The 16,998-nt window shown below is 42.3% G+C and overlaps 6 protein-coding genes across 8 annotated transcripts; 2 read left to right on the forward strand and 4 right to left on the reverse strand.

Moving 5' to 3' along the window:
- Positions 1-1,386: 1,386 nt before the first annotated feature.
- On the reverse strand, positions 1,387-3,245 carry LOC111596445 (WD repeat-containing protein 55 homolog). Its single transcript, XM_023310670.2, has 2 exons — positions 3,126-3,245; positions 1,387-3,056 (listed from the first exon to the last, which is right to left on the reverse strand). The coding sequence occupies exons 1-2, from the start codon at positions 3,131-3,133 to the stop codon at positions 1,547-1,549; spliced, it is 1,518 nt and encodes a 505-aa protein (XP_023166438.1). The 5' UTR covers positions 3,134-3,245; the 3' UTR covers positions 1,387-1,546.
- A 164-nt stretch (positions 3,246-3,409) lies between these two features.
- LOC111596446 (cell cycle checkpoint protein RAD1) lies at positions 3,410-4,526 on the reverse strand. The gene is made up of 2 exons (XM_023310671.2): positions 4,375-4,526; positions 3,410-4,317 (listed from the first exon to the last, which is right to left on the reverse strand). The coding sequence occupies exons 1-2, from the start codon at positions 4,522-4,524 to the stop codon at positions 3,592-3,594; spliced, it is 876 nt and encodes a 291-aa protein (XP_023166439.2). The 5' UTR covers positions 4,525-4,526; the 3' UTR covers positions 3,410-3,591.
- LOC111596447 lies at positions 4,509-5,142 on the reverse strand. 2 transcript variants are annotated; one of them, XM_023310673.2, is made up of 3 exons: positions 4,994-5,142; positions 4,799-4,936; positions 4,657-4,724 (listed from the first exon to the last, which is right to left on the reverse strand). In XM_023310673.2, exons 1-3 carry the CDS (start codon positions 5,103-5,105, stop codon positions 4,678-4,680), a joined length of 297 nt encoding a protein of 98 aa, XP_023166441.1. In that variant the 5' UTR covers positions 5,106-5,142; the 3' UTR covers positions 4,657-4,677. The 2 variants fall into 2 exon arrangements, with proteins under 2 accessions (XP_023166440.1, XP_023166441.1); XM_023310672.2 differs by having other exon boundaries at positions 4,509-4,936; positions 4,994-5,134.
- Positions 5,143-5,353: 211 nt separating this feature from the next.
- Positions 5,354-9,971, forward strand: LOC111596452 (Bloom syndrome protein homolog). Its single transcript, XM_023310677.2, has 4 exons — positions 5,354-5,607; positions 5,666-7,692; positions 7,754-8,576; positions 8,637-9,971. Exons 1-4 carry the CDS (start codon positions 5,496-5,498, stop codon positions 9,896-9,898), a joined length of 4,224 nt encoding a protein of 1,407 aa, XP_023166445.2. The 5' UTR covers positions 5,354-5,495; the 3' UTR covers positions 9,899-9,971.
- Positions 9,972-9,994: 23 nt separating this feature from the next.
- LOC111596454 (thiamin pyrophosphokinase 1) lies at positions 9,995-11,235 on the reverse strand. Its single transcript, XM_023310681.1, has 3 exons — positions 10,839-11,235; positions 10,251-10,781; positions 9,995-10,186 (listed from the first exon to the last, which is right to left on the reverse strand). The coding sequence occupies exons 1-3, from the start codon at positions 11,230-11,232 to the stop codon at positions 10,041-10,043; spliced, it is 1,071 nt and encodes a 356-aa protein (XP_023166449.1). The 5' UTR covers positions 11,233-11,235; the 3' UTR covers positions 9,995-10,040.
- A 73-nt stretch (positions 11,236-11,308) lies between these two features.
- LOC111596453 (zinc finger protein Xfin) lies at positions 11,309-15,972 on the forward strand. Of its 2 annotated transcripts, XM_023310679.2 has the most exons (3): positions 11,309-11,668; positions 11,723-12,834; positions 12,892-15,972. In XM_023310679.2, exons 1-3 carry the CDS (start codon positions 11,611-11,613, stop codon positions 15,514-15,516), a joined length of 3,795 nt encoding a protein of 1,264 aa, XP_023166447.2. In that variant the 5' UTR covers positions 11,309-11,610; the 3' UTR covers positions 15,517-15,972. The 2 variants fall into 2 exon arrangements, with proteins under 2 accessions (XP_023166447.2, XP_023166446.2); XM_023310678.2 differs by having other exon boundaries at positions 11,309-12,834.
- The last annotated feature ends 1,026 nt before the right edge of the window (positions 15,973-16,998 follow it).

A 16,998-nucleotide genomic window follows, 5' to 3' on the forward strand; every position in this document is an offset into this window, starting at 1 on the left:
CATGTTTAAAAAACAAAAAAAAAAAATAATAATAATAATGCATGCCATGGATGCACTGGTGCATCCGGAAGCCCCAGTTATGGGTGTTGTGTTGCAGCTGATGACGCTGCCCCATTTGAAACGCACTATGGGGCGATGCATCTAATTAACTCTAAATTCCCTGAGTTCGTCATGTTCGTCATGCATGGGTCAGGCCGGCAGCCGCCAAAAAAAGTCTCGTCAAATTGTTTTTATTCACAAACTTATAAAAAAAAGAGGAAAAATTTTGAAAAAAACCAAACAAAAAAGAAAAAAAATCGTCAAACGTCAGCCAATTGGAACTGTGAACCCACCATAACAGGCGAAATCAGGTGTAAAAAATTTGCTGCGTTGCGTTAAATTATATATATAAAAAAAAAACAAATGACAAAAACAACTAAAAAAAAAACAACCGAAAGCAAAAACTTTGGCTCAAACTCTACGTACATATATATATTATAATATATAAAAATTAATTGATAGGTGTTTTTTTTTGGCATAATCACCGAATCATTATTCCTACATTATAAAATTATGTCCATGTTTTATGAAACGAAATTCTTGTGATTTACACACATATGTACCACGCATTGTTAAAGTGTGAAATGCCGCCTCCCCATTATTAATAATTATTTAATCAACCAAACTATAGTTATTGTATACCCTCGACGCTTTCCACCCCCTCTTCCACATATTTTACAATTTGTCACGAAATTAAAGTGTGGTACCATCATAAAAGAAAACGATAAAAATAACAAAAACTAAGCATTCAATTCAATTGCATTTTAATCCTCTGTTGAATTCTATTTGTTGCCATATATATGTAATCGATTTTCTGGTTGATTTCACCTGATCTGATCTGAAACGTTGTGTGACGCGAGCAGTCACTAAAAATGAACTAATTTTAATTTACATCTAAGTTTTCATTTTGGGTAAGCCCAAGAAAAATAATAAAATAAATCCCAATTCTAAGTTGGCTACACAGGATACTAAACATTTATATAATTACATTATATTGATAAACTTGAATTGCAAATCAAATACATATATTCAATAGTAAATTTTAAAGTTATTCTTTATTTCTACCTCTTAACGAAGGCTTCAAAAACAGCGCAACAGTGAACAAATATATGGAAGCTATAAGGAGACTTCGGCTCGATAAGTATTCTTGATGATAAGAAACTAACTTCCTTCAGAATGTGAAGCATTCAATATTATTGTAGATTAAAGATAAGAGATTTACAAACTTTCAATTTCTGTAATTGTTTATTTTTATTTAAGTAATGCAATTCACTTAAATAAAATCGATAAATATCGGTTTCCAGTCCAAGCTTTTAACACATTTTAGAGCAGATATATTTATGAATCTAAATATTCTATGAACTGGTATGTATTTAGGTACATGCTAACTTTTATTAAGCCTTTACAGCACAAGGACTTACAATACTATAGCTAAAAATTGTTAAGAAATGTTTAACAATGATATATGTATAATGCCGAGCTACAAATTTTGAATGACTGAAAGAATCTAGGTAACATTGCTGGGTGCAGCTGTGGTATCGTTGCCACCGTCGCCGTTGTCGTCGTCATCCTGTTCCTTGGTCATATCGGCAAAAAAGTCAGAGGCGTTTGTGCACTTCGATGACGGTAAATTGTGTCGTTTATCCTTGTAGGCGTTATGCTTCTCATTGTACTTGATATCGCCAAAGTCCTCGAAATATTTGACATTCCAGAAGCGCACATCGTTGTTGTGCGATGACGATGCCAACAGCTCGCCACTACAATTGATGTCCATCGATTCAATGGGCATATTGTGCTGGCCCACAACGCCCAGATTTCGATAGGGAGCAATATGACAGGCACGTATGTTACCATCCTCGCCAGCTACACAGGCAATCCGATCCGTAATGGGTATCATCAGACTTATGGGACTCTTGATACCCGGATACATGTCGCAATGGTAGCCAAAGTAGCCCCAATTGTAGGTGTAAAGGCGTCCCTTAGAGGTACCTGCCACCAACTTCGAGCTGCCTCGATAGATGCCCATGCAGTTGAGCTCCTCTTCATAGGGCTCCGATTGCACATATAATTTCCGAGCACCAATATTAAACGTGGTCAAATAGCCATCGGCGCTGGTAGCCAACAGCAGTTTGTTCTGTTCGTTCGTTAGCATTTGTGTTATCTGATCCTCCACCTCTTTCAGTTCAAATATTGCATCTTTGGTGCGAAAGTCCCAAAGCTTCACTGTGCCTGCATCATCCCCGGTGGCAAATAGACGCTCGTCGAGCACATGCAGTTTGTTAATCGCATCATCATGTGCCGTTTCGTACAATTTCTTTAGTTTCTCCGTTTCCATGTCGGTAACCATGACGCACTTGTCCTTGGAGCATGTAATCAAACTGCGTCCATCCTCGGTGAACTCAACATCTCGACACGCCTTGGCGTGCACTTCAATCGAACGCAACAGTTTGTTCTCCTCGTTGCCATATTCGTATAGATGCACATCTCCAATTATTGTCGCCAGGGCGATAATATCTCGCTCCGGATGGAAGCAGATATCCGTGATAAAATCCTCTAATTTAATCTCGGGGGGAGCACTGCGTGGCTTCTTTATAGCTGCAATGATTGCACGCACTGTCTCATCGGTTTCATCGTCTTCATCCAAATGTGAATAATCAGCAGATCCACTCGGACCTGAACCACTGGGCCCCGTTCCATCTATTGCGTTTTGCTCCTTGCGACGCTTGGCACTGCTTGCTCCACCCGCTGCAGCCTCGTCGATCATTGAATCATCGGAGTCGGTATCCTCTCCATCCGGATTGAAGCTGCCGTCACTACTGATGCTCTCATTTGAGCTGCTGTTACCGTCATTTTGTTGTGGCTCTGGAGCTCCCATGTCTACCAAATCGTATTCGTCGTCGTCACTTTCAGATTCGTTGAGCACGTCCTGCTCTATTTCAGCTATTACACCAACAACCATATCGTCATCTATGTCATCGAGTTCGTCTTCATCCGCTGGAGTTTTGAAATACTCATGCCTGTTTATTAAATGGTTATGAATTAGTTGAATATATTAGTATATTATCGATAAATGACTAAATACTTACGTATGCATAATAGGAATCACCAAAAATCAAAATTTTCCTGCTTTTATTAGACTAAGCACGCTTTTTTCCGCCAGAACAACCCAAACCTAAGAGTAGCAAGAGGAAGCACGGTACACAACAAAACACATGCCTGGTGCACACAGCTGACGGCATGGTAACAATAACAGCAACAAGACCAAGTAGCAGTTTATGCTATGACACACCCTGTATTCATAAATACAGTACATTGTAAAGGCCCCTATGTCTCTAATCATTGCTGTAATGTTAATACTCATAGAATCATTTGTCATTTTAACAGCGGTTGTTTGAATATTATTATCTTGTGATGATATTTAAATACTTTGTACATATTTATTATAGATACGCAGCTTGAATACTGATATAGCATTTGCCCTTGCCATACATTTTATATAGAGGGTATTTTAGCAGCTCAATGGTGTTGCCAGACAGAGGCAAAAACTTTATTTCAATTATCCTCAGTTTCAAGTAATGGTGTTATGAAATACCGAACATACATTTCCTTCTGATCATCGGCGTTCATCATGAAATGCAGTTCCAACAATCCGCTGGCATCCGTTTTAATTGCCACTTTTGAGGCCACCTGCATGGCTTTGTTTGTCAGCTTTATTTGTTGACTTTTGTATCGTGCCACCGTCGTTTCGCGACAGTTGAACAATATAACCATATCACTTGACTTCGCCACCTCCACACTGGTCTCGGCTTGCATGACACCCAATGTGGTGATTCTGAAATGTGGCTTTAACGGTGATATGGTAAGTTCAAATTCATCGGCTGCTTTGTCTAGTTCGTGAAAGATGTTGGATAAGTCTGGGCCGCGCATAAATATGGTGTTCAAACTAGAACTATTTGCATCCAGGTCATACTCCATTAGTTCCTCCATGTTGGTAGTTTTAATGGAGCATTCTGTGCTAACCTGATCATCATCGTGGGGTTCCAACAACAACAGCAATGGTGAACCTTCGCCCTTGTACAATATTCTAACGCTGCAATCTGAGAGACCAAACAAGCTTAGGCACTCCGCTAGCACATTGATCTTCACACTGAAACTCGGCGAGCCATCGATCCTGAATTCGGCAAAGAATGCTGCAGATATAAACAATGTGGCCTGTATGGATTTACCCTGCTCCACCGAAATGAGTATCCCATCTTCATTGGCTTCCAGAGTGCCGAACTGTAACATAAAATTGTCTTATGAAAAATTTATAAATTCTTGTTGGATTTTTTTTACATCACTGAAACAAATTGCCTTAATGGATGAGTAGAAGGTCTTGATATGCTTTAAATGGCAAGCCATCTGATAATCTTCATATTGTGATTGTGTTAACATTTTACGATTTTTAATTATGCCCTTTTCGTAAAGAACTTTCGAATGCTGCATCAATCCTCATAGATATCGTTATGAAGATATCTAAACTGATCAAGCGTCAAGATCTGTGTCCGTGGCTCTGGACTTAGTAGCTGATTCAAACACTGTGCTAACACGTGTTCACACGTGAAGGAAACTTGATTACTGCCACCGTCTAGTTCGTGCTCATCTTCGTCCTTCTCTCCTGTATCTTTCAATTGTAGCACAAAACGCTGAAAATAACGGCACTTGCAATAATTCACGCCAGGTACAACACGCACAACGTGCGCAGAGTTTCGGTTGCTACTCAATTCAACTATACTACGAAAGCGATCTGCTGTGTAGTATGTAATAAAATTCCACTGATCAAGCAGATATAGAGCGCGCTTCAGAAGAACCTCGCCCAACAAGGCGTTCAAATCGGTAAATAACTGCAAACGTTCCGCTGGAATAAGCGTAATCGTTATAGCTAAATAAAGTAATAAAGGATCATAATAATTACCTGGGGTTAAAGTTATACCATTAATACGTTTGTATTTATTAAAAACCTGTTGAACCAAACCTGGTATAAACAGATCGTCTGTATTTATCAAATTCTCATTATGAAGCGTCATTTATATATGTCAATAATTCGTCTTGATTCGTAGTTATCGATTTGTGTGTTGCCGCGCAATTTTCGATAGGCAATATCAAAGTATTTAATTACAGATTTTTACTTAGGCTATTCTTTAAAACTGTTTTATTTAAGTATGATTAATTGGACTTTAATTATTTATTGTTCTGTATACATACAACTCTAAACAATTTAATTTGCCAGTTGAAAAAAATTCGATAAATTTGCTTAATCGTTTTATTTCTACCATTGCCAAATTCTGGCAACTCTATGGAAATAATACAAAAGGATGATTGTAGCCCGCGTTTTTGTTTTATATAAATTTGTTTACATATTCGTATTCGGTAAATTTAGTTTTATAAATGCTTAGAATTGTGCGCAAGCTTAAATAATGTCCAGAAAGCCCGTTAATCAGAACAAACAGCTGACAATGTCTGCGTTCCTTGAACTAGATAAAAACAGCCAAAGCCAATCGTCGCAAACTACAAAACCAGCAAGAAAAAGTATTTTATAAAAAATATGAGCTTTTCTTATAGTATAATGTGAAACTTTATTTCTTAGACATTTTGGCAGCAAGGACAGCAAAAGCAAAGTTTTACAATCCCATTTATCTGGACTCATCGTCATCCGATGAAGATGATGCACAGACTCAGAGCCAAGCACCGACGTCTACTACGAGGACAGTCAAGAGCAAGGCGTCTGAAAAGGATGTCATTGGCAATGCGCTTATTAAGAGGTATAGCTTTGAAAATGCCAATCAATCGCCATTGGCTCCACTGCCACCAAATATTGTGAATAAGCAACAAACACCCACAAAGTCAACCGTAGCTGGGAGTTTGAAATTGAACTTTGATAACTTTGATGAGGTGCTCAGGCAGGATGCCTCCTATCAAGCTACACTATCAAAACTGAATGGACATATTAACAAGCTCCATGAGTCGCCACTCAAAACACTTTCAGTGTCACAATCCCCGCATAAATCTCTGAATGACGTTGAAACACCAAAATTGAACAGCTCGAATTCCAGCCAAACTCTGGACGACAGTTTTGATAAAATGGTGAAAAAAACTGTAAAAGAGGAGCCTCTTTCTGACACCCCCACTCAACTCTTCGTGCCAATCAGTAAATCGGATCTAATTTCAACCGAGTCAAACTCTCAGAGTTCTCTGAAGAGCTTCAAAGAGAAAACATTAACTGAGCCAGCAACGGCCAAGCCGAGACTTAAAATAGTTTTTGATAACACCCTTGCCGACTATTTGAGAGATTTGGGGCAGTACGATATAGGTGTGTCCAAGACCGATATTGGACAACAGAATGAGACAATGCTACGAAGCACAATGGGCATGTACAAGTGTAAGTACATAGAGTTAATGGAGAAGTACTGCGAGGTGATTGATCAGATACCCGCGGTTCAATTTAATGAAATCGATGGCTTCGAGGCAAACACTTTTCTCAAGCTGAAAGTCATGCGTCAAAAATTTAAAGCGCGTACACAGCTCCTCGAGCGACAAATAGAGCGTAGACGTCAAGAGCGTATTATGCAGCCGGAGGAGCCGGACTTTGACGCACTGGAACGGGAGGAGCGCGAAATCCAAGCGGAACTGCGTCACATGCCGTCAGAAACGCCTAACAGTCATGTAACTGGGCCGTCAGAGGAACCAAACGAGGAGGAGCTAAATGATCTAATATTAATGACAAAAACAACCACAACAAATAGAGCAACATCTGCAAAAGCATCGACAACTACGAAATACGCAAATGGTCCACCTGACGATTTGGATGACCTAGTGCCTGTGGGTGCTCCAATGGCAGAGTCGGACGAGGATGATTATTTAGCTCAGACCATGCGACTTGATGAGGGAGAATTCTTCAGCTCTACACAATGCCCTTCGCCTGTTTCGTTAGCTACCCCAGCCAAGTCCAAAACTAATATTGAATCCGATGATGATTTTGAGGACACAATGAAGCAAATACGCGAGGAACACGAAGCGCTGAATGGACGCAAATCGGAATTCAATAACTATGCCTATGCGGATTTTGAGGCTGTCAAGCAGCCGGCAACAAAGAATTCAAATGTGGCTAGCAAAAGCTCAACGGTTGTTCTTGATGATGACGGCTTTCCAGAGTACGATGAAGCGCTGTTTGAGCAGGCGCATATGTTGGCGTCGCAAACTATTGACTTGACTTCCAATGCGATGGTCAAAACCCAGTCCCACGCCATGCCTAGTACAAGCCGGACCAGCAGCGCGCTAGCCGCAGTCGCAGCACAGAAGATCGAGGGTAATTTTCATGCCAATGTGCATAACGACGGCATAACTGGCGAATTCGATGGCCAGAAATATGAGCACTCCACACGTCTGATGCAGGCACTTAGCTTTAACTTTGGTCTTAAGAGCTTTCGACCCAATCAACTGCAGGTTATCAATGCGGCGCTGCTAGGCAACGATTGCTTTGTGCTTATGCCGACTGGTGGCGGCAAATCTCTATGCTACCAGCTTCCCGCTATACTCACCGAGGGTGTTACCGTAGTCATAAGTCCGCTCAAGTCTTTGATCTTTGATCAGGTCAGCAAGCTGTCCTCGCTAGATGTGAGTATTGTGTGGCAAGCAAGTGAATCAATTTATTTCATAACATTTCTCTTTATTACAGATTTGCGCCAAGAGTATTTCTGGTGATCAGTCTTTGGAAGAGGTGATGACTATATACAGGAACTTAGAGGCTCATCCGCCACTGGTAAAGCTGTTATATGTTACACCTGAGAAAATTTCCAGTTCTCCGCGCTTTCAGGATACATTAGACCAACTGAGCTCTAACAATTATATCAGTCGTTTTGTCATAGATGAGGCTCATTGTGTTTCACAATGGGGCCATGATTTTAGGCCCGATTACAAGAAGCTGGGCATTTTACGTAAGCGTTTTCCCAATGTACCCACCATGGCGTTGACTGCCACAGCAACGCCTCGTGTCCGCCAGGACATATTGCAGCAGCTGAATCTGACGCATTGCAAATGGTTTTTGTCCAGCTTCAACCGGCGCAATTTACGTTATCAAGTGTTGCCCAAGAAGGGAGTCGCTACGCTGGACGATATGCGCAGCTTTATACAAACGCGTCCTGCGACCTCCAGCGGCATTATCTATTGTCTTTCACGCAAAGAATGTGATGAAGTGGCGAAGAAAATGTGTGCAGTGGGCATACGAGCGTTAGCCTATCATGCCGGCCTGGCGGACACAGTGCGAGAGTCTCGGCAAAAGGATTGGATAACAAATAAGGTGCGAGTAATTTGCGCCACAATTGCCTTTGGCATGGGCATTGATAAGCCCGATGTGCGTTTTGTTCTTCATTATTCACTGCCTAAGTCCATCGAGGGCTATTATCAAGAAGCGGGTCGCGCAGGACGCGATGGGGAAATAGCTGATTGTATACTTTACTACAACTACAGCGATATGCAGCGCCTAAAAAAAATGATGGATGGTAAGTGGTGGTGCTTCAATATGATGATCACAATATGACTTTCACTGCTTCTTCCTGCAGCTGATCGAGCTCTTCAGTACCATGTGAAGAAGATACATATTGAGAATCTGAATCGCATCGTTGGCTATTGTGAGAATATTACCGATTGCCGACGTGCCCAGCAATTGGATTACTTTGGAGAGCATTTCACAAGTGAACAGTGCTTGGAGGACCGTCGTACCGCCTGCGATAATTGTCTGAAGAAACGCACATATAAGCAGATCGATGCCTTGGAGCAATGCCGCAAAGCTGCGTGCGCTGTGCGGGAATTGTGCAGTGGGCGGTCACGTTTTACACTGCTCCATATAGCAGATGTATTAAAAGGATCTATGATCAAGAAGATTGTTGATTTTGGGCACAATAAAACGCCACATCATGGCGTACTAAAGGACTGGGATAAGGCGGATGTGCAGCGTTTGCTACGACACATGGTGCTGCAGGATTATCTAAAGGAGGATCTTATCTTTACAAAGGACATACCTCAGGCTTATATTTACCTTGGAAATAATATAACAGCACTCATGAATGGCACACCCAAAATCGAATTTGCTATGTCACGCAAGGAGAGTAGCGGCGGGTCTAAGACGGTGGCCAGCGTCTCTGAACCATCTACAGCAGGCAGAACCGATATCAGTAATCTACACGATCGTTGTTATGCAGATTTGCTTGATCTGTGTCGTACCATAGCCGCTGCACGCAATGTGACCATGGCTAGTATTATGAATATGCAAGCCCTCAAGGCCATGGCCGAGGAGCTGCCGACTACAGAAAAAGACATGTGCGCCATACCACACGTAACCAAAGCCAATTTCGATAAGTATGGAGCCAAGCTGCTGGAAATAACCAGCGGATATGCCTCAGAGAAGGAATGTTTGCAGGTCATGTACGAATTGGAGGCTGCTGAAGCTGCAGCTGCTTCAGTGACTTCCAATGCTTCAAGTAATGCTCGCGCCTCCTGGGTGGCTCAAGGTGGCGACGACGATGACTGGGGACAGGCGGCGGCCTCACAAGGGAGCAGTGGATCGGCGGGCGCAACGCATGGCGGCAAGCGTAAGCGTGCTTGGCGTGGACGTGCTACGAGCGCCATCAAGCGGCATAAAGCTGCTGCATCACCGCGTAAAAAAGCGACACCTGTACGAAGTAGTCGCGGTGCCAGCGGTAGCAGCAGCAGTCGCGGAGCAGCATCCAGGAGAGGAACTGCCAGCGGTGCGTCCAGTTGGTTGGGTAAGAAAACGGGAACTAGCAGCGGATTTCAATTGATGCCGCTGCCCGGATCGCGATAGTTGAAAAGTTTGCAGAACAATAAACATGTCTTTTTTTTTTGTCACTTTGTTAATCAACAACAACAAGCTTAAGCTATAATAATTTTTAAGTCTCCAAGCGGCAATTGTTATCGAAAAAAAAAAAAATAATTACGATGCCAATTTATTTGATGGACGAACGCAATTTCTCCTCAAAGCCATAAGCACCCATGGACCATATCAAATTGCTATCCGTCTCCACCTGCACAAATTCAGTGGAATATGTATTCGAGGTACTAACCATGCCACCAAATTCCATTTGTGCATGATCTGATGAAATAATAAGAGCACATAAAATTATCAATAGATAATAGTGTACTTATGATCTACTTACATAGATTCCACTTCAGCCCTTGTGTGGTTACATTATGAGCTGTGCTGCCAACAGGCATTAGAGAGCACCAACGTTGACTGGTGACCAGATCGAGAGGCACCTGTATGGTATGTTTTCCCGGTCGTAGCAGCCAAGTGATAGAGTCACCGCTCAGAAGGTAGACATTACAATTGTCTTTCTGCACTTTGTACAGTGTATTCAGGTTGGCCATAACCTGGTCCAGTCGACCAGAGCAGTCATGAAACACTACCACATCACGAATCTTACGCTGTACCATGACAGGTTGCAACACTGTGAAGGCTTTGGTAAAATCCGTAGCATCCTGATCCGGTGTGCTAATTTTCGGTATTGCCTTAAAAAATTCAATTGTTTCTTCCGAAATTGAATCAAAATCGCCTGTTATCAGATCTGGTGGTTCCATGTCGTTCAGCGCAGGGCCATCTTTACTACTTTTCTTCTTTGCGTCTGTGTTGGTTATGATAAAGTTGCGCAAGTGATTGGACCCTCCATCGACGGCACACCGCAAGGATGCTGTAAATAACATTTTGCATGTTTTATTTTAAAAATTGTTCACGTTTCGAGATTTACCGTTCTTCCATAACAGCTTGACCACGTGAGTGGGAACGTGAATTTGTCGATTGAGCACAATGCAAACATGGCCGTTGGAGCCAAGCTTAAAGCTGTCAGTGATAAGATTTGCAGGGGTCCATTTGTACTCTTTAGGAGGTATCGTGTGGTCCATTTGTTGTCGAAATCCAATTGTTGTTTTAGTACAATAGTTGCGTGGGAGTCTATGAAGGTTGCCAGTTTGTCTAAAAAGGCGACTACTATCTGGCAACGTCAACGAGGTGCCAGCTCCGCGCAGTAATTTGAAAAGGGCATTTTTGATAGCTGCCCCTGTTGCCATCTTACGGCAGCGCGTGCCGTTAATTCGTACGAAACTCATAAAATTTGATTTAAGATGCTTGGCACGGTTTGGCATTTTACAACTTAATTTATAACACAACATTATTGTCGACTATAGGCTTTGCTTCAATAAATCAACGCCGTCAACAAACCGATTATAAGCGGCTTGCAACTCTGCAACGCCGCAAACAAAATGGCTCTGATTTTTGCAGACTAAAAAAGATTCATTTTGAATTTTCGCAATCTAAAAATGCCAATAATTTGAATAAAATGAAACAAATAAAATATAAGTTTCAATGGCCGTGTGCACGAATACAACTTAGATGTTAGATGTACAATCGCAGATTGTACAAATAAAATGGTGTCGAAAGTGCGTGACTGAGATTTGAATACAAAAACTAGTTATTATAAAACTGCACGCACACACGCACGAGCTGCAAACAGCTTCCTAAAAATGGAAGGTATGGATCTGTGGACGTCAATGTTTTCAACCGATTTCGATGAAGGCGATGGTGAGGCGGAGAGCCACAATAATGGTAATAACACGCTCACAGACGATTTTATAGGAGAGGAGGAGGAGGACGAACAGGAGGCTGAAGAGGATGAGGGCTCGGCCGACGACAGAGGCAGCAAACGAAAAGGACACGAGCCCGATGACGATGCCATATTTGATTTTGAACTAGCGCCCCTTGTTAGCATTGCGGAACCAGAACTGGAACCGTTGCCTAGACCAACGGCGGCACTTCTGCAGCCTCCAATCCCAACGGTTGCAGCCGTCCGACCCCAGCATCGTCAGTCGTTGCCAGCTTCGTTTGGCTCCCAGCAAACGATGGGTCGTGGCAGTGCAGGTACAGCAACCACAAGGCCAACAACCTCACAGATCAATGCCACAGATGAGAACGGTCTGCCCATCAACTATGAACTGGGCGTTACCTATATATGCCCCGCCTGCGGCGCAGAGTATCGGCAGCAGGATTTGTGGAAGCGTCACATGAACCAGATGCATCAGTACAATACTCGGCGTGGTCTCAATTTCGTGGCCATTGACAAGCTGTATCATCGGTGTCTGGAGTGCAACAAGCGGATCGCGATGCACAGTCGAGAGAATTTGCTTAAGCACAAGTTCACCCACTTACCATTTCGGTGCACCAAGTGTCACATATGCAAGCGCGAGTACAAATACAGGCAGGACCTGATGGTACATTTGCGTATGGTGCACTGTGATGAGGTGGTGGCCATGATGCGTGGTGGCAAATTAAGTGCTGGGCGCAAGACGCGTGTTCGCGAGCCGCGCATTGAACATCACCGCGAACATTACGGACAGGCTAATGAAGATGATGGTGTAGAAGTCAAGAATGAGCTGATGGAAGCGGAGAGCAGTGCGCAGCCATCTGAAGAACCCAATCTCGACTTGGATGATGAACACAGTCACAGTTCAAATCAAGCGGCTATAAAAAAACGTAACACTGGTGTGGCAGGAAATGGCAGTGGAAATAACAGTGGTGCAGCTGATATTTGCGAGGACTATATACACTATATGTGTCCGGACTGTGGCACCGATTGTGATACACACGCCCAGTGGAGTCAGCATATTGAATTTGTACACGATTATGTCAGTCGCAGGGGTCTGAACTTTCGTTGCGTTGATATGCAAATGCAATGCCTCGAGTGCAAGCAGGTGAGACATGGTATGATCATATCAGAGTTTACCTGATAATACTTTCGCTTTATTTAGTTTGTCATTCCGAACACCATTAAGACGCTGCGCGCCCACAAGTTTAGCCACTTGCCCCAACCGGAGTGGATGCGCTGCAAACTGTGCTATAAGGGTTTTACGGAGCATCATGAAATACTAACGCATCTTCTTAAACAGCATAATTTGGAAACCTTAATGCCTGAGAAGGAGGAGGAGGAACAGCAGCCCTTAGCTGTAGCCAGCGTGAGTGATGAGTATGAGGATAATCCTGGCATTGGCTGCGACGATGAAACTTCATTACATTGGGACGATGTGCCTCGTCGAGGTGGTCGTATTGGTAGCGATGATATGTACGAGCCGCATATTGATTATCTATGTCCGCAGTGCGGCAGGGAGTTCATAGAGAAGAAACATTGGCGCACGCATGTTGTCCAAGTGCACGGCATGAATGATCTGACCAAGTTGAATTTTGAGGTGATCAATGATCGCCAGTTAAAGTGCACCGAATGCGATAAGATAATAACGAATGCCTACGGCATACAGAATGCCCAGCAACATAGGATAACACATTTGCCCTACAAAGCCTACGCAAGATGCCGCAAATGCCATAAATCCTATACGGATCGCAAGGGTCTTGTCAAACATTTGGCTACTTACCATCGCGTGGGCTATGAGCCGCGCAAAACTGTTGGAACAGGTGCTGCTACTTTGACGCCAACCACAACACAGACGCCACGCAAGCAGATTGTCACCGTGGCCAATGAAACTTATGAGATTATCTATTTGGATGAGGAGCGATCGCCGCCTAATAATAATAATATTAACGAAGAGAATGATTTTGGCGAGCAAATGCAAGCGGACGACGATGATTATGCCATAGGTAGTACCAGTGGAACAACGGGACGCCAGGCGCAAACACCTACTACTGCTGCACACAATCCTAATCCCAATCGCTATAAATGTGTAGATTGCGGCTCACTATTTGCCACACAGACAGCATTAAAGACGCACATCAGCGAAGAACATGATTTTATGGACACGCAATACAGTGCAAAAAAGTTTGACAATGCGGAGCCAACGGAGGACGCAGCTGTAGTACCTGTTGCCGTTACAAACACTGCAGGTGGTACGCCTGCAATGAACACCTCAGGTGCTTCCACCATAGAGCAGAATTATATATTCCTGTGCCCGTCGTGTGGAAAGGCCTATAAGACGCAGTTCGAGTGGCGACGTCACATCAACGAAGAGCACAATTTCGACAAGCGGCAGTATTTAAATATGCGCCAGCTGGACAAATATCGCTATCAGTGTACCCTCTGCAAGGATATTGTATGCAATTCAAAGCTGAAAGGCCTGCAGGATCATCACTTTCGGCATTTGCCTTACCGGTTATATCTGAAGTGCCTGGTATGCGGCACCTGCTACAATCACAAGCCCAACATTGCAGCGCATCTGCGCACACGACACAACATCTACGAGCGCGAGTCTTCTTCCTCATCTTGGCGTGACCAGCAGCAAAAGACCCAGAATGGCCACGAGCAGCCTAAGTATAAGGATAAGGATAATGATAGGGATACGCAAGCCACAGTTGCCACCGGCACTAACTCTGCTTCACCTACACCCGGCAGTAGTCGCACGCTCAAGCCACAGCCGGGCGTGCTGCCCACACGACCTGCCGGTCTCAACACGTTGGAGGATAGTATATCGTATCATAATGCCGTGGATCTGGACTTTATTACTTATTATTGTCCCAAGTGCAATAAAAATTTTGACTCGCACGCCTTTTGGCGCAAACACATCGTAGAGATACACAACTATAATAGTCGGCAAGGTCTAAATTTTCGCCAGATTGACAACCATCACTATCTGTGCCTGGAATGCTATAAACGTGTGACAGTGACGCACACTAAGGGCGCTATCGGGCAGCTACAGTCGCACAAGTTCCGGCATTTGCCGTATCGCTCTTTCAAGTGCTTGACCTGCAGCGGGGAGTTTGTGCGCAAGCAAATGTTTTTCAAGCATTTAAATCGTGACACCAATCGTTGCGACAACAAGCCATTAAGTGGCCAGGATGATGAGGATACAGCGGATCAGCCAGACAGGCCAGCTACCATGCTCGCCAAGGAGACACTTGATGTTGCGGCGTATCGTCTAATGTGTCCACAGTGCGGCGATGACTTTACCACCAGCAGCAAAGCTTTGTGGCGAGAGCACATTAACATCCATCATAGCTTGGGGAAGCGAGAGATGCTGCACATGCGCAAGCTAGGCGACGAACTTTATCGCTGCACTGACTGTGAAGAGCAGCTGGAAACGAAGCATCTGCGAGTGCTACAGCAACATCGCTTTCAGCATTTGCCGTATGCCGCGTATATTCGCTGCCAGCTATGCGAACAGCAGTCGGCGGATGAGGTGGGTCATGGTGTAGCGTCTGCCGGTTTACATAGTATGCGCGAACTGCAGCAACACATACGCAACGAACATCCGGATGTGGTTGAGCAGAACGAGCAAATGCAAGCACTACTCGACGAGGAGGAGGATAGTCAGAAGCCAGCGGCTAGCAATGAAACAACAGACACTGGTCTATACATGCCGCTGCCGCCGCATTTGCTAGACGATGATGTGGAGGACATGGAGTTCGAGGAACAGTATCTGCTAGGCTAAATACCAACACTGGCCAAATCTTGCCAAGCCAGTGTTCAACAGAATCTGCAAGTCTACCATTAGGAGACGCCACTTACAATTTTAAATATTAAGATACATCTAACTGAACATAAGTATTTATAATTAGTTTATGGTTACCCGACTCACATACGAATTAAAATTTCATTCAGAATTCTCATCTAAATATTTAAGTAGATTTTACATTGCAACTATTTATTATTTATCACCATGTCCTAATCTCCCAGTGAAGTACCACATATAGTTGATTGCATGACAACCTATTCGTGAAATTACAATGAGATTTCTAATTTACCTACGATATTAACAAGAGTTTGATAACAATTACTTGGTATATTTCTCATTTTACAATGATTGATTGGTCTCCAATTGGATTAGTTCTATACATAGACGATAAACCAGACACAACAATTAGCAACCTAATATTCTATATTAAATTAGATTAAAATATAACTCTAGGAAAATTTATTCTTTTTATTCCATGCGAAAATATGTAATAGGAATTTAAATTCAATATATTTCTTCCAAATTGGGAGTAAAAATTGTGTTTTCCTTTTGTTTTAGTGATTTTCCGCAGCTTTAAATTTCTATCCGCCCTTTTTTTTAAGTTTACTTTTAGCTTTTCGTTAATATTTTGAAAATAAATAAGAAATTTGAATATGACATAAAAGACACATTGTTTCTCTCTATTACTTCAGTTTCTCAACAAAAATATATTAACAGGTTTGAGGAGGAGGTGGATGCGTTACTCCGTAGCAATGTTAACTGAGTACATTCTAACATTCTGTTAAATGATTAACAGCTTTACGACCGAATGAATTACTAATATTCTGATGAGTCTATAAAGCTTTAATAGCTCTCATAGAAAATTGTCAATGGTCCACTCTTTATAGCTTATACAGTCAGCGGGCGAGTGGCTTTATTATTCGAATTTCTTCAATGCAATTAAATGACACAAATGATTTATTTATTAGTAATAGTATTTTCGTTTATTATTAATTTCGACTAAAACCCGCTATAACATTTCCACAAAACTTTTGTTTTTGCTCATTTGAATTTTTACTGTGTGTGTATTTATTTATCAACGATATTTTTTGTGTTTTGTTGATTGTTTTACGTGATGTGGCAAACACAACAAAACAAAAACAAGCCGGAAACAATTTTAAAAGTAATAGGTAAAGTATATATGTATATTAATACAAACATTTGTACATATAAAGTTATATGTCATACATATCGAGTAGCTGCCAATGCAATGTGATTGTAGTTTCATTTAGTATGATAATAATGCGATATGTATACTGTTTTATAGACTCCTAAAATCTAGAATTTATTTATTTTTGTGTGTTTCGTTTAATGTTATGTAATACAATAAATAATAATGAATACTTTTGAAAAGCATAAACAAATTGCACGCACATAATAATTGCAACTATTTCAATAATGATTAAATAAAAATAAAAT

The sequence above is a fragment of the Drosophila hydei genome, unplaced genomic scaffold, assembly GCF_003285905.1.
Source record: "Drosophila hydei strain 15085-1641.00,03,60 unplaced genomic scaffold, DhydRS2 tig00000063-arrow-pilon, whole genome shotgun sequence".
NCBI classification, from domain to species: domain Eukaryota; kingdom Metazoa; phylum Arthropoda; class Insecta; order Diptera; family Drosophilidae; genus Drosophila; species Drosophila hydei.

Bases quoted from the DNA above. Each gene is read 5' to 3' on its own strand.
- LOC111596452 (XM_023310677.2), top strand. From the start codon at position 5,496: ATGTCCAGAAAGCCCGTTAATCAGAACAAACAGCTGACAATGTCTGCG. The intron at 5,608-5,665 runs GTATTTTATAAA...TTTATTTCTTAG, and splicing joins TACAAAACCAGCAAGAAAAA to ACATTTTGGCAGCAAGGACA. The intron at 8,577-8,636 runs GTAAGTGGTGGT...TTCTTCCTGCAG, and splicing joins CCTAAAAAAAATGATGGATG to CTGATCGAGCTCTTCAGTAC.
- LOC111596453 (XM_023310678.2), top strand. From the start codon at position 11,611: ATGGAAGGTATGGATCTGTGGACGTCAATGTTTTCAACCGATTTCGAT. The intron at 12,835-12,891 runs GTGAGACATGGT...CGCTTTATTTAG, and splicing joins AATGCCTCGAGTGCAAGCAG to TTTGTCATTCCGAACACCAT.
- LOC111596454 (XM_023310681.1), bottom strand. From the start codon at position 11,232: ATGCCAAACCGTGCCAAGCATCTTAAATCAAATTTTATGAGTTTCGTA. The intron at 10,782-10,838 runs GTAAATCTCGAA...TGTTATTTACAG, and splicing joins CAAGCTGTTATGGAAGAACG to CATCCTTGCGGTGTGCCGTC. The intron at 10,187-10,250 runs GTAAGTAGATCA...TTATTTCATCAG, and splicing joins AGGGCTGAAGTGGAATCTAT to ATCATGCACAAATGGAATTT.
- LOC111596446 (XM_023310671.2), bottom strand. From the start codon at position 4,524: ATGCAGCATTCGAAAGTTCTTTACGAAAAGGGCATAATTAAAAATCGT. The intron at 4,318-4,374 runs GTAAAAAAAATC...TTTATGTTACAG, and splicing joins AGGCAATTTGTTTCAGTGAT to TTCGGCACTCTGGAAGCCAA.
- LOC111596447 (XM_023310672.2), bottom strand. From the start codon at position 5,105: ATGACGCTTCATAATGAGAATTTGATAAATACAGACGATCTGTTTATA. The intron at 4,937-4,993 runs GTAATTATTATG...CGCTTATTCCAG, and splicing joins TGGTATAACTTTAACCCCAG to CGGAACGTTTGCAGTTATTT.